The 13,974-nt window shown below is 42.4% G+C and overlaps 1 protein-coding gene across 1 annotated transcript; it reads left to right on the plus strand.

The window, feature by feature from the left end:
* Positions 1 to 170: 170 nt before the first annotated feature.
* On the plus strand, positions 171 to 10,267 carry LOC102574966 (1,25-dihydroxyvitamin D(3) 24-hydroxylase, mitochondrial). The gene is made up of 12 exons (XM_014609514.3): positions 171 to 452; positions 549 to 739; positions 1,291 to 1,384; positions 2,513 to 2,609; positions 3,460 to 3,551; positions 3,895 to 4,006; positions 5,451 to 5,596; positions 6,190 to 6,356; positions 6,547 to 6,625; positions 7,633 to 7,827; positions 7,932 to 8,043; positions 8,845 to 10,267. The coding sequence occupies exons 1-11, from the start codon at positions 186 to 188 to the stop codon at positions 8,040 to 8,042; spliced, it is 1,551 nt and encodes a 516-aa protein (XP_014465000.3). The 5' UTR covers positions 171 to 185; the 3' UTR covers position 8,043; positions 8,845 to 10,267.
* The last annotated feature ends 3,707 nt before the right edge of the window (positions 10,268 to 13,974 follow it).

Consider the following 13,974-nt stretch of genomic DNA (forward strand, 5'->3'; position numbering starts at 1 on the left):
TCCCGGGAGCCGCCTCCCGCGGCGCAGCATCCCTCCCCGCGCCCTGCCCCGGCGGCGCCGCCCCCGCCCCCTTGGCAGCGGCGGGATGGCTGCGCGGCGCGGCGCGGCGCGGTGCGGGGCTATATAGAGGCGGCGCCGCGGAGAAAGCGGAGCATCGCCGCTGCGCGCGTCTGCCGCCCCGCACCATGAGCTCCCGCTGGCCCCGCGCAACCCTGCTCCGGGCCCGCTGCGTCCCGCGCCGCCCGCCGCCGCCGCCCCCGCCCCGTCGGGCCGCCTCCACCGCCCGCGCCCTGCGGCCGCCCCAGCCGCAGCCCCAGCCCCAGCCCCGCGCCGCCCGCTGCCCCGCGGGCCAGGCGCTCTCAGCCCTGCCCGGCCCCACCAACTGGCCGCTGATGGGCAGCCTGCTGGACGTGCTCTGGAAAGGGGGGCTCAAGCGGCAGCACGAGACGCTGGTAAGTCCCCCCCTCTCCCCCTCCACATCTGGACAGCTGCACCGTGTCCCCACCGCTGAGCCACCCTTCCCCCTCCCTCCCCTTCCCTTCCCGTAGGCAGACTACCATAAAAAGTTCGGCAAGATTTTCCGCATGAAGCTGGGCGCCTTCGACTCGGTGCACGTCGGGGCTCCGTGCTTGCTGGAAGCCTTGTTCAGGAAGGAGAGCGCCTACCCGCAGAGGCTGGAGATCAAGCCCTGGAAAGCCTACCGCGACTACCGGGGCGAGGGCTACGGCCTGATGATCTTGTAAGTGGTCTTGTAAAGGGGCTGCGGGAGCCACGGGCACTGCTGGGAGGGTGAGGCTGGGCAGGGAAGCGTGTCCTGCAGACAGCTCCCGCCGGCGGTTTTGTGCGTGTGGATGCTGTAAACCCCAGGCGTGAGCCACTCTCTTTGTTCAGCCGGCAGGGTTTTGGATTCTTGCCCGAGGTTACCAGCGGTCCCAGGACGCAATCATTAGTCACCGCCGGCTGTATTCAGCACTTTCCCTCTTTCCTGTGGGAAACCAATCCATTCCCTCTGCAAGAGGCATCCTTTTTATGTGGGTCAGGTGCACTGAAACTGCAGTAAAACAGGCTGCTGCTTCCCTAATCTCTGCTTCAGAAGCATAGCGAGTGAGGGCTGGACGAGACCTCAGGAGGTCACATCTAGTCCAACCCCCTGCCCTAAAAGCAGGACCATCCCCAAGTGTCTCATCCCAGCCAGAGCTAGACTTTAAACTGGAAGCACCTGTTTCACACTGTGGTGTTAAACTCCCCCTGGCTCATTCTTTCCATGCTGCTGTTTGAATTTCAATCTAGAGAAGGGGAGGACTGGCAGAGAGTAAGAAGCGCCTTTCAGAAGAAGCTGATGAAGCCCACGGAGGTGATGAAATTGGACTCCACAATCAATGAGGTACTGAGAGCTTCACCCTGCCTTTCTCTCTCTTATCTTTGTGCTGGAAACCTGACAACAGGGCACACATCTATACAGTTCTTGAACTGTCTTCACATTAAAAAGATCACTTTTCATATATCACTCAGAAGAAAGCTTACAAAGAGAACATTAGGTCTGACCCAAAGCAAGGTAAACTGAGAAGCTCATGGCTGATGTGATCATTTCCCCATAGACACCATACACAATATATTCACGTATGAAGTCATCAGAATTGTACTCCCTCTTATATTTATCTGCTGCTGGGAGACTCTGAGCTTGAGGAGTGTCTGATAAGCAGTTCAGGCAATCTGCTTCAAGTGAACTGAACTAGGCTATAATGACCTAATAAAGAATGCCCTGCATTGGAAAGCTTGTCTAAATTTATAGCAACCATGCAGTTGGTCCAATAAAGGTTATCCCCTCCCCCCCAAAATCATTGCCTACTCCCTGTCTGATGTAAGACTGAGACATCTTTTCAGAGGAAATACCATGACCACCAAAGTGGTTTTCCTACTGGCTGGGGAAAACCACTTTCCTGGAAGGGGATAGTGTCCTGACTGAGGTCACTAGTTAGCCTCCCACTTTCACTTTCAGTGGAAAGATCTCAGCTATACGCCGACTTTATGGAAATGGGAGACTCCTCCTTAGCTTGCTTCTGCAGCTGAGGGAAAGCAAACCTCAGGGGCATCTGAACCCCAAGCCTCTGGGCTTGGGCCCATACATAGGATGACTACCAAAGGATTTGGAAGCATCTGAAGTCCCAGGTGGGGGTGGAGGATGCTTGCTGGTAGCAGAGCCACATATGGTTCTTGAATGACACAGATTTGGAATTGATTTGGCTGATTTGACTTGGGACACAAAAAAATGTCCTTAAAAAAAAATAAAATATTTTCATTTCAGCAGAAGTAAACCTCCAGAATTGTTTATAACTGTATAACAGGAAAAAAAAATTCCTGTTACAGTACTGTAGTCTTTGGGTAATAAAATCCTACTGGAAATACAAGCATTCCTCTGTTACACAAGACAGTTATATTTCAGTACATAGATAAGTTGGAAATGTTAAATTACCTAGGACCTGTATTTACCAGTTTCTTCTATTTCCTTTAGGTCCTGCCAGATTTCATGCAGAGAATAGATGATCTTTGCAAAAAAAATGGTGAAATGGAAGACTTGTATTCAGAATTCAACAAGTGGTCATTTGAAAGTAAGTTTTCTACTTTACAATAGAGATCAAAATGTGTTTTGGTACTTGGTATGACATTTAACTTGGAGCAAGTTCACAACAGTATACGTGACAAAGCTGTGCTAGTTTCCTAAGGGTTGGAATAGCTGTGGTATAAAAGACACAACATAGTACTTCCTGATAAGCAGTGGAACAAACTATATAATGAAGACCTGATCCAAAAAAAAAAAAAAAAGAAGAAAAATGCATCTTCAATAAGGCTTTTAAGTCTCATTAAAATTTCTCATAGGGGAATCCTTATATTCAGTTGTCAAACACAGTAACCAAGCTGGGCAGAACAATATGCCATTCATGATGAGGGATCACTTACACATCTAGAGGGGAAAGTGTGACTGTTTCGCTCATGGAGTATTGAAGCCACCCTGGGCACATCTACATGAAGCACTTGCTGGGCTTTAGCCTAATAACACTGCGCAGTAGTGTGGCAGTCAAAAACCGTGCTAACCGTGTACTGCAGGGTGTTATTAGACCAATGCGCAGCAAGCATCACAAAACCGTATGTTGGTGCTACTGCGCATTAACTCTAGTTACTGTGCATATTGTTAGTATTTTATTAAGCAGGTACTAAACTAAATGGGAAGTAACTAAGTTGCATTAATAAATGTGTAGATGTGCCCACTGTGGCAGAATCAGCTGATGGGGAAGTTATTTTGAACTGCCCTGAAGTGTCTACACTATTGTTTGCGGATAAATATGCATCTTAGAAAGGAGTCTCTTTTGGCTTTGTTTGGTTTTTTCAGAAGCCAATTCAGGCAGTTGAATGAGTGCTGGAGGCTAATCTATTGTGTAACATTTATTTTTTTAATGTCAGGTATCTGCCTGGTGTTGTATGGGAAGAGGTTTGGGCTTCTGCAGCAGGATGTTGGAGAAGAAGGCTTGAACTTCATCAAGGCTGTGAAAACGGTATGGAGAAGGAGCCTTAGTTCTTAAATATGTTGGTCAAGATCTCTTCTATCTCCAAAAACAGTTTCCTTTCTGTATAAGAGGTGCACACTGTGCAATGTCATTAACTTAGTTTGGTTGCTAAAAATTTCTCACGTGTTAAAATATGCAGGACTTTGTGCTTACAAAAAAAAAATTCACTCTTGTGACTATACCTGTTGTACCCCTACTTGACAAAAACCCACCAGAACCATGCATCATCCCTTGTTTCAGTGAGAACACTTTGTTCTTTTTACCCATATCTGTTTACAAAGCATATCTGGGAGGTGATAACTTATAGTGAAACATGTTTTTGTTTCCACAGATGATGGCTACTTTTGGGATGATGATGGTGACCCCGGTTGAACTTCATAAAAGTCTGAACACAAAAGTCTGGCAAGCTCATACTAACGCGTGGGACAATATATTTAAAACAGGTAACTTAGACCCAATCCTCACATGGCTATGCATATCCAATTTGGATTTATTCTTTTTACAAATGTTACTGCATTGCAAAGCAGCTCTGCAACACAACAGTCCTGTTCCTGTTTACCCCAGATCTCTTTTACTCAGATAGTGGGAATCCCCCATGTACACTGTTCTCACCTCATACCTACAACTAAAGCTTTGCTCTAGTTCTTTTTCAACATGTGATCTAAAGGTAACCATTTGGAAACACCGGTATTAGTGATCCTAGGTTAGCTTTTCATGACTGGTAAATAGGTTGAAAGTAGTCTGTCACATAAAACATGATAAAATGCCCTATCTCAAGGCTGTTGTTGAGAAGCAAGGATTTTTATGTGCTAAGAGAGACTTTTTTAAATAGGGTTTTGATGGAACTGGATTCCAATATGTTATCCATGTACCTTTTATAACAGAGACCTTCAAACTAGCAGAGTACTGACTGGCTTTTAGCATAGCAGTTTCTACTTGCTTTGGGTCTATTGGCATTAGAGGAACACTTGGTAATCACAGCCTTCAGATATGAAGTTTGGATGATTTTTTTTTTCTTTTCTTCCCCCTTTATGAATACCTTGTGATAATTCAAGTTAAAAATTAAGCAAGGTTTAGTAACTCACATTATTGTAGTGCTGACTAGGATTATTTCTTCCCACTGTTTATTGCACAATGATTGATTATTTAAGGCTTAAGGTAAGATCTACTTCACGATAGAGGAAATATATGCCACTTTGCTGTGCTAAGATTGGAGCAGGATTGTTTTATCAATGTTTGTTCAGTGTTTAAAAGAAACATACACACTAAATACTTGTTTCATTCCTAGAACTATATTTTGGCCCTTACTTGGCCTGTTCATAATCAGTACCATTGATTTCAAAGAACCACTTACTAAAAAGGGTAGTAAAACCAACATCCCATAAAGGAAAAGTAACTCAGTTGAAATATGGGGTGTATCATAGTCAAAAACGAACATTTTCTTTTTAATGGCTTTGGGAGTTAAACACCCAACTCCCAACTGATTTTCTTTTCAGCTCCCTTAGTTCCTTTTGAGGATCCAGGCCAGTAAGCTTTATCCTGGTTATAGCTACAGCCCATATATTCATGGCTAAGTGTGTTGCTTATACAAAGTAGTGGTATTATATGTATTCATATATACACACATTGAGAAGGCAGAATACCTACTAATCTTCAGAAGTTTCTCTGATCATTACAGTTTTTGTTTTTATGTTGGGGTTTGGTAGTTTTGTTTTGGGTCGGGGAGGAGGGTTGTGAATAGAAGAGGTCTGTGTTGCAGTGGCAATGGGAGATACCCATAGTCTATAACAATATCACAATGATCATAAAACAGGAAACTAATCTGTCCTGTTTAATTTGATGAATTTTTAGTAGCTTTCTAATTGCTTCCTCTCCATCCATCCCCAGCGAAGTGTTCAATCGATAACAGACTGCAGAAACATTCTGCCAACCCTACTGAAGATTTCCTTTGTGACATTTACTTCAGGGGCCAGCTTTCCAAGAAGGAGCTTTATGCAACTATTGCAGAACTTCAGATTGCAGGAGTTGAAACGGTAAATTTGCCAAGAACAGACCTGTTTTTTTTATTTTGAGTGCTGGTAGCAGAAAGAGGTTGCAAAGCAGTTAAGGTCATAGGATTGTAAGAAAGTACAGCTAAAAGGGACCTTATAGGGTTATCGAATCCAGCCCTCTTGCTCAAAGCAGGATGATCCCAGACTAGACCATTCCAGCTGCCTGCACATGGAGAATATTTATCCTTAATATCACTGAAATTAGTATCCATAATAGAGCTGGAAAATGGTTAGTAGCTATTGAACCTTCAGTAAAGGAAAGATAGCAAGTATGTGACTGTGAGCTATTGCTACACAATCACTTAAAGAGAACTGCATGGACACAAGTGAAACTTCACTTAAAACCACTAAATAGTGGTATTTCTCCCTTCCTTTCCCCTCAATTCTTGCTTTCTGCTGGAGAACAGTGGGCAGAACACTTGTATGCTATTAGGTCTAAGAGAGGTGGAAGACCTTTCTAGTGGGCTAGCTGTACAATGCATGTGATACAAATGCTTTTGTTATGGGTGTTTTGTCAAATTGGTCATCTGTATTCTCCTATCTGAGCTCATAATAGTCTTCTGTTCATGTTGCAGACTGCCAATAGTCTACTGTGGGCCCTGTACAACTTTTCTCGTAATCCACATGTCCAACAGAAGCTTCTCAATGAAATACAGAACATAGTATCTGCGAATGAGAGTCCAAATTCTGAGCACGTGAAGAAAATGCCTTATTTAAAAGCGTGTCTGAAAGAATCTATGAGGTACAACTGTCTAGATAACTTGTAAAGCAAAATGGGCTCTGTTTGATAGTGATTGTGTAGCTCCTCAAATAGAGAGAGACTTTCTAGTGTTAAAATTTTACATAACTGTCATCTTACTAGTTAAAATAAAACATTGTGGGCACCTGTGGAGAAAAATCAAGGTAGACTAATTTTATTTATTTGCCTGTAGGATAACACCATCTGTGCCCTTTACCAGTCGCACGCTTGACAAAGAAACTAGTGTTGGGAACTATATGCTACCCAAAGGGGTGAGTAGAATTTCTTCTAAGCTGTTTTCTTTAACAAATCTTTTACTGTAGAATTAAACACATATATAGGGTAACCATTTAGTACTTGTACAGATGTGGTTGTTACTATATGATGCTACTGCACAGTAGTATTGGACTACTATGCAGTCAGTGTCTTGTGTAGATGCGGTCAAGGAGTAGTTCCTATGTATGGCAGTGATCAACTTTAATATTCAGACACCATGTTATTGCAGATGCCTAACTAAAGAGACAATACTGACTTGTTAAAAAAGAAAAAGAACATGATTTCCTAGAAATTAAAAAGCACTCAAATGCTGGAATAAAATTAGATTAGTGAAATGAATGGCTCTAATTGCAAGGAGGATAGGTAGTGTTACAGGGAAGTTGTAGGCATGATGATCTAGGAATTATGCAAAAGGCAAGAACTCTTTTGGGAGTGTTATCTTTTATTAGATCAACTTCTGAAGTTCTCCTGTATCTTTGTGAAGGATGCCCACATTTGAAAGTTTGTCCAATTTTATCCCAACCATGTAATGGATCCAATAAAAGATATTACCCTAAAAGTCCTTGTCTCTAGCAAGGAGGATAGGCTTAGTCTTCTTTGTTGACACGCGACTCCTTTTTTACTAACCCTTAATTTTTTTCTTATACCTGATAGTTATTAAAAGGATGGAGTCTAGTATGGAAGTAGCACAGTAATTCTCCATCTAATGTCCTCTCCTAACTCTGTCCTGTTGTAACTCCATTAACTTAAACAGAGTTGCTCTTGCTTACACTGGGACTGAATTTGCCCCACAGTTCCTGCAAGTTTTAGTGTTGAATCCAAGAGTTCTTTTACTCCTATATCCGCCATCTACTTTCTGTGCATATGATCTAATATTATTTTTTTTCCAAGAAAATAGTCATTGTTTTACTGTTACCAACTTTTTTCCCCATTAACACAAAATTAAGTCGGTCACAACCAACCAGTTCTTAACTGATCTCTCCCCAACTGCTTTTGTTCACAGACAATATTGATGATAAATAGCCATGCTGTGGGATCCAGTGAAGAGTATTTTAGAGACTGGAATCAGTTTAAACCAGAGCGCTGGCTCCAGAATACCAGAATAAATCCTTTTTCTCATACTCCATTTGGCATTGGGAAAAGGATGTGCATTGGACGTCGCTTAGCAGAGCTGCAGCTTCACTTAGCCATTTGCTGGGTAAATATAACAGTATACTTTTTAATACATTATGCAATGTTCAACATTAAGTTATTCAGATAGTGACACTTGGCATCGGCTTACTCAAACTTTTTGCATTTCAGCTTGTTCGCAAATATCGAATTGTAGCAACCGACAACGAGCCAGTAGAGACCCTGCATTCAGGAATACTGATCCCCAATCGAGAGCTTCCCATTGCATTTCAAAGAAGATGAGGTAAATAAGCCTGGAGCCCATTCTGCTCTTTTTACATCTGTACCTAGATTCAGTAGGACTCTGCAGACTTTTCAGTGAAGAACTTGGCTGCATTATGTGAAGATTAACACTTCTTAAACACTGTCATGCTTCATTATCTTTGAAAAAAAGCTTCTGTAAACAATGAAAGAACCTAGGTATTTGACTTTCACTTTCTGGCCCTTGTGTTAAGTGCCTTGAGACAAGAGTCTTCTGTCAACTGTATGGATCAAAGATTTATATTCCCCATAGTATAACACACATTGGGTGGATTCCAAAGGATGTAGTTTCCTTCCTCTAGTAGTAAAAGTTCAGAGCACTGTGACGCTTAGTTCTGATGTTGGTGCACAGGAGGGCACAATACATAATGTACCTGCACAAGTAAGTGAACTGCTTGGTCTTCACTTGCAGATCACTTCACATACAAGCAAATTAGTCCAGGATGGCTGGATTTAAACTAGAGCCTTGAGGTCAGGTTTGGTGTCATAAAGTTTGGATGTGATAAATATCAGAACTTGATCGCATGGGACTTCAGTTTTTGTGCTTTTGTTAACTTATTCCATATCAAAAAATATATACTGGAAAAACAGGCCTCTTGTGGATGTAGATCTGAGCTAGAATCAAGCCTTCCAAATAAGAACTAAGTTGGACTTCACCGAAGTGGCAATAGACCACATGTCAATTGAATATGGGTCACAGATATTGCTTTCACAGATGTTAAAATCACACACTGATTTTAAATATCTTCAGTCTATAAAGTCTATGGATTCTCTCTTTCTCCAGATAATCTACAGAAGATGAAGGATTCCGCTACTGCTGCCTTCTCTGAGAACAGCATACCACTATTGGGAATGACAAAACCTATATGCAACGGCAAAACCAGTGGAGAAGTTGCAAGGGACATGCCTCAAGCAATGCACTGGTGACAGGGACAGCAATGCAGAGTCAGTAAAAGCTCAGGTAGTCTGTGCTGACTCCACTATCAAAGCTGGTAAAGCTATCAAATCTGGCAAGCTTGTCCAGCCTGCAAATCTGAGCAATATTTTTAACATTAATTGCCCATATATTAATTGAGGGGCTACATGGTTCAAGAGTTTGGTTCTGAACAGCAGAGCTCTGTACTTGGCCCTGGCTAGTAGAGTGAAAGTTGTTAAGGATTGAGTTGGTCTCAATCCCTGTGCATTTTGCAGTGGAAACTACAAAATAATCAGGCATGGATTGGTCTCGTTTAGGGATGAGATGCACTGACAGGGCAGTGTGAGGGGAAAACGGCTGCTTGTTCTCTCCCAGTTTTATACCTGTGCCATGAATTAAAGTGAATATTCCTGGCTGCCATGTTGTCAATCTGGGATCAGTTTAAGAAAAGGATTTAACATTTTGGAATTTTTTGCCCCTTTAATTATTCCAAGTTGCAGATGATATGACTTAAAAATAATTAAAAAAAAAAAAAGCAAAATGATACCAAAGCCATTTAGGTAAAATTGTCCATTGTTATAACCGAGCTTCACTATGATGCCTACATAATACTTGAAAATGTATTTTCAAGCTGATGGCCTGTGACTGCTACTACATATACTTATGTAACTATCTCACTACTGTCTTGTGCTTTATCCTGCCCCACAGCCTATCTTGTCACATCCTTAAATTATAAGTTGGTTTAAGTGACCATTTTGTTGAATATGTGTATAGCACTGAGCACTCTGGCACCCTGATCTGTGACTGAGGTCTCTGGATACTGTAACTAATATCTTAAATGCCAAGTATTTTGTAAATAATATAAAAAGAAATATATATCAAAGAACCACACACAAGAAGAGATGTAAATATTTCAAGAGGATTTTAGTGTGGAGAGCATGCTTTATAAACAAGTGTATTTAAACTAAAATTAGTGAAAGGTGGTAATCATACATATGTGATATAGCAGAAACAACAATAGCTCGCTATTTTCCATGAATGTACTTAAAGTGCAGGTCCTTTTTAATACAGAATTTGGATATTATGTAAACTGTTATATTTTTATAAAGGAAACTTTTTATTTTTTATTTTTTTAGTTTGTATAGTTTGGAATGGTATAAAATCTTAATGTTTGTTTGGTTCCCGTTAAGGATTGTTATATTCATGTTGTTAAATATACATAGTGTATATATAACAATTTGTGTACTGCCGTTCTGGGAAATGCTGTAATAAATACAGAATTCTCTCTCTCTGTCTCTCTCTCTCTCTCTCTCTCTCTTTTTTTAGAAATGTGTCCTATATTCTTGCATCCTAATTTAGCAAAAAAAGTTTTCTTTGTTTAAGAACACCAGTGAATCCCATTATATGCTCTAAGAAGGCAGTCACTTTTATATGACCAAATAAGTACTTTCCTTCTTTTTCCATTGCAGTAGTCACTAGCAATTGGTTAATAACTAAATTCAGCCTTGTTAATTCCCAAAGAACAGGAGTAGATGTACATGCTACAATACCAAGTGCAATTCAGCTGAAACAAAAAACCCTAATCAACTCTTCCCCTTTTCCCAATTTACTTAAAAGAAAGTGTTTAATACTCTTCTGGTACAGTTGCTGATGCGATAGACCTTTAGCAAGACTATTTTAGAATTGGCACAGGTGGATGCATAATGAATTTAGATTTCTAGATGTAGCTGAAATAAGTGTCTGTTTGCTAAAAAAAAACTTTGCAATATGTATCATCCTTCGTGCACACTGGTGAAGAAAGCTTGTCTTCAGAGACTTCCATTCCTGCTGTAATATTTTATTGAACTCATCACATTGTTAATTTTGACCCTGAGAACCTGCAGCTTCCACTGCCTTTAATTCCAAAGAGAAAGCTACCACTTCAAGGCTACCCTTATATCTTTTAGTGCCTTTGATGTATGTGTTTCACAATACCAGGAACCAGTGGTCAAATTACATAATTCTTGGCACTATAAATCATCAGCAGTCATAAGTCATCATAGCTACATTGAAGTCAATGTACTTCAGTAGTAATGGTAACCTATATAACTGGTGCAGCAATACTTCTTTCTGTGGCAAAACATCGTGCCAACCAGTACAAGCCCTTAGACAACTGTGCACCCATACCCAAAAAGGAAGTACTGGAGTTAGCTTTACTAGCCATAAAGGAAGACCAGAGATATACTATGAAATCATTATGCAAGTTTCAATACTTCTATGAAAGAAACCAAACTCTGTGTTTGAAGGTTAGATCCTCAAAGGGATTCAGATCCCAAACCACCACTATAGGCTCCTAAGTAGGCCCCCCATGCATCTACCACCAAATGTTACCAGGTACTTTAGGGTATATCTAATACTTACAATTGCTGCTGAGTGTTGCCTTCACCTAGCCCGATCCACTTGAACCCCTCCCCCTACTCCTAAATATGTGATGACTTGTGGTCTGTACCGTATCCACTCAAACTGTTTCTTAAGTGAAACTCTTCTTACCCTCTTTGTTTTGCTCTAATTATGGCAAGAGAGACAGAAAGTGGGGTCTGGAAGGTCTGGATGTCAGGAACAGGAAGTGGTGGGATGGTAGATGTCCTGTGTCTGCAGGAAATCACCTGGGGGCTTTTCAAACATTTCAGCTTGAGGGTAAGGTAGGATACAGCTTTGATTTTACATTGTGAAGCTCAGCAGAATGTTTGGGGCCAGGCTGCTCTTAGCTCAACCCTCACCGTGAACAGAATTAGATTGGGCTTGAGATTGCCTTTAAAGGTAACCTAAACTAGCTCTGTAAATGCATCCTGAACGTCTATGAATAAAGTCCCCTAGATGCCTAAATGCCTGCATGTGTCTGCATCAAGAAGTGCCATAGGCTTGACATAGTTGAGCAGCACCTGAGCCCTGCTGAGATTTGTATTCCTGGCATCCTTCTAACTAGGTTGCCTAAGAACTCAGTCTAATAGGCGTTCTCAGGGCAGATTTAGTGAGCTGAGCCTCAAACAAAGCAAGTCACTCTCTTGTACATTTTCCAATTATCAGTGGTTACAGCTGTTACCAAGATGTGGAAGAGACAGATTCAATTCCTCCAGAGGGGACTTGAATCTATCATTTCTTATACCGGGTCTGCCTTCTCCTGTCATGCTCCCTAACCACTAAGACTTATAGTTTGGCAGCTAGAGCATTTGGCTGGGAGGTGGAAGTTGTGAGATTAAATTCCATCAGGCAGTGGAGGGAACAACCTGGATTTTTCACACTCCAGTGAATGCTGTAACCACTGGACTATTCAAGTGGTTGTGGCATCATTACTGCCACTTGAGTTTCTGCTTTAAGATAGGGTTAATGGCTGTGAAGCTCCAGTGGAGAGACGATCCTAAATACCTTTGGGCTTTTCATAGATTTCATAGACATTAGGACTGGAAGGGACCTCGGAAGACCAAGTCCAGCCCCCTGTCCGAGGGGGAGGAAGTCAGCTGGGGTCATAGGATCCCAGCAAGATAAACAAAAAATTTCTCTTGAAGGCACTCAAAGTAGGTGCTTGAATCACCTCTGATGGCAGGTTATTCCAGACCTTGGGGGCGTGGACAGTAAAGAAGTTCTTATGTCCAGCCTGAAACGGTCTTGCAGGAGTTTATAACCGTTAGACCTTGTCATCCCTTGGGGCGCTCTGGTGAACAAATGTTCCCCCAGATCCTGGTGGACACCCCTTATAAACTTATAGGTGGCCACCAGATCACCCCTTTTCCAGGCTGAAGAGTCCCATAGCTCTCAGCCTCTCATCATAAGGTCTGTTTTCCTGACCTCTGATCATGCACATGGCTCTCCTCTGCATTCTCTTGAGCTTCTCCACATCCTTTTTGAATTGTGGAGCCCAAAACTGGACGCAGTACTCCAGCTGTGGCCTCACCAAAGCCGAGTACACTGGGAGAATGACGTCCTGGGATTTCCTTGAGAAGCATCTATGGATGCAAGCCAGAGTTTTGCTTGCTTTACTAGCCGCAGCATCACATTGAAGGCTCGTGTTCATCTTGTGGTCAAGTGGCTTAAGCCACTATGTCTTTTTTATTGGGTAGGTTAGTTGACCCCATCATTGAGAGTACTGAATTTTGTGAACTCCATTCTTAGATGCCCAACTCTCATCATACATTATATGCGGAGCCTTGAAACCTAACTTGCCATTGTGGATTTACTCTATATGATGAGACACCCAAAAATTAGACTCTGCAACACTGAGCGTTCGGATACATACGTCCTTTTGTGGCGCTGACTGCTAACCCTCATAAACACAATCCACAGTATCCTACAGCTAAGTCCCATGCATGCTTTAGATCTTGGTGAGCTACCCCCTGCAATTTCTTTCTCTATTTAAATTCTTATCTGGTCTGAGGGCCTGGACAGGTTACGTGTTTACTGCAGTGTAGGAAAGGACTAGACACCCAGGTAAGTTCAACCAATCCAGTCTAGAATTGTCCCTTAAAGAACTTAAAGAACTAAAACTCCCTGGGTGTGTGTCACACGGACACAGGTGTCTCCTGTTGGCAGCTTCTCCTGCAGCAGTCGTTATCTCTAGGAAAACAGGGTACTGTTTTCTAGGCTTGTGCAAAGCAGCTAGTATTCGCTTTGGATTCAGCCACTTCGGTGATTCGAATCACTGTCCCAAATGGATTTGGCCGAATCTGATTCAGATTCTGCTGCTGAATCAGCCGAATCTCTGAAACACACAGGCCCATCCCCTGCCCACTCTCAATGGCTGGCTCTTTCAAAGAAAAAAAAAGCCCCCACTTTTTTTTCCTGCCTGGTGGGGGGCAATCCCCACTGTCCCCCACTACCCCACGCCACATGTGGGGGCTCTGCCATGAGTCCTCCAATCCCCCTACTCTCCTAGCCCCCAAACATGGCATGGGGAAGTAGAGGGCAGCAGGGATAGCCCCTCTGCTTGGCAGCAACTGGTGAGTGGGGGCTTTTTTTTAAAGA

This window comes from Alligator mississippiensis, chromosome 9, assembly GCF_030867095.1.
Source record: "Alligator mississippiensis isolate rAllMis1 chromosome 9, rAllMis1, whole genome shotgun sequence".
Lineage (NCBI taxonomy): Eukaryota > Metazoa > Chordata > Crocodylia > Alligatoridae > Alligator > Alligator mississippiensis.

What these genes read in the sequence shown, in the direction of transcription:
- LOC102574966 (XM_014609514.3), top strand. Translation starts at nt 186, where the DNA reads ATGAGCTCCCGCTGGCCCCGCGCAACCCTGCTCCGGGCCCGCTGCGTC. An exon ending in GGCTACGGCCTGATGATCTT is followed by an intron (nt 740 to 1,290) that starts GTAAGTGGTCTT and finishes ATTTCAATCTAG; the next exon opens with AGAAGGGGAGGACTGGCAGA. An exon ending in TTCACTTAGCCATTTGCTGG is followed by an intron (nt 7,828 to 7,931) that starts GTAAATATAACA and finishes TTTGCATTTCAG; the next exon opens with CTTGTTCGCAAATATCGAAT.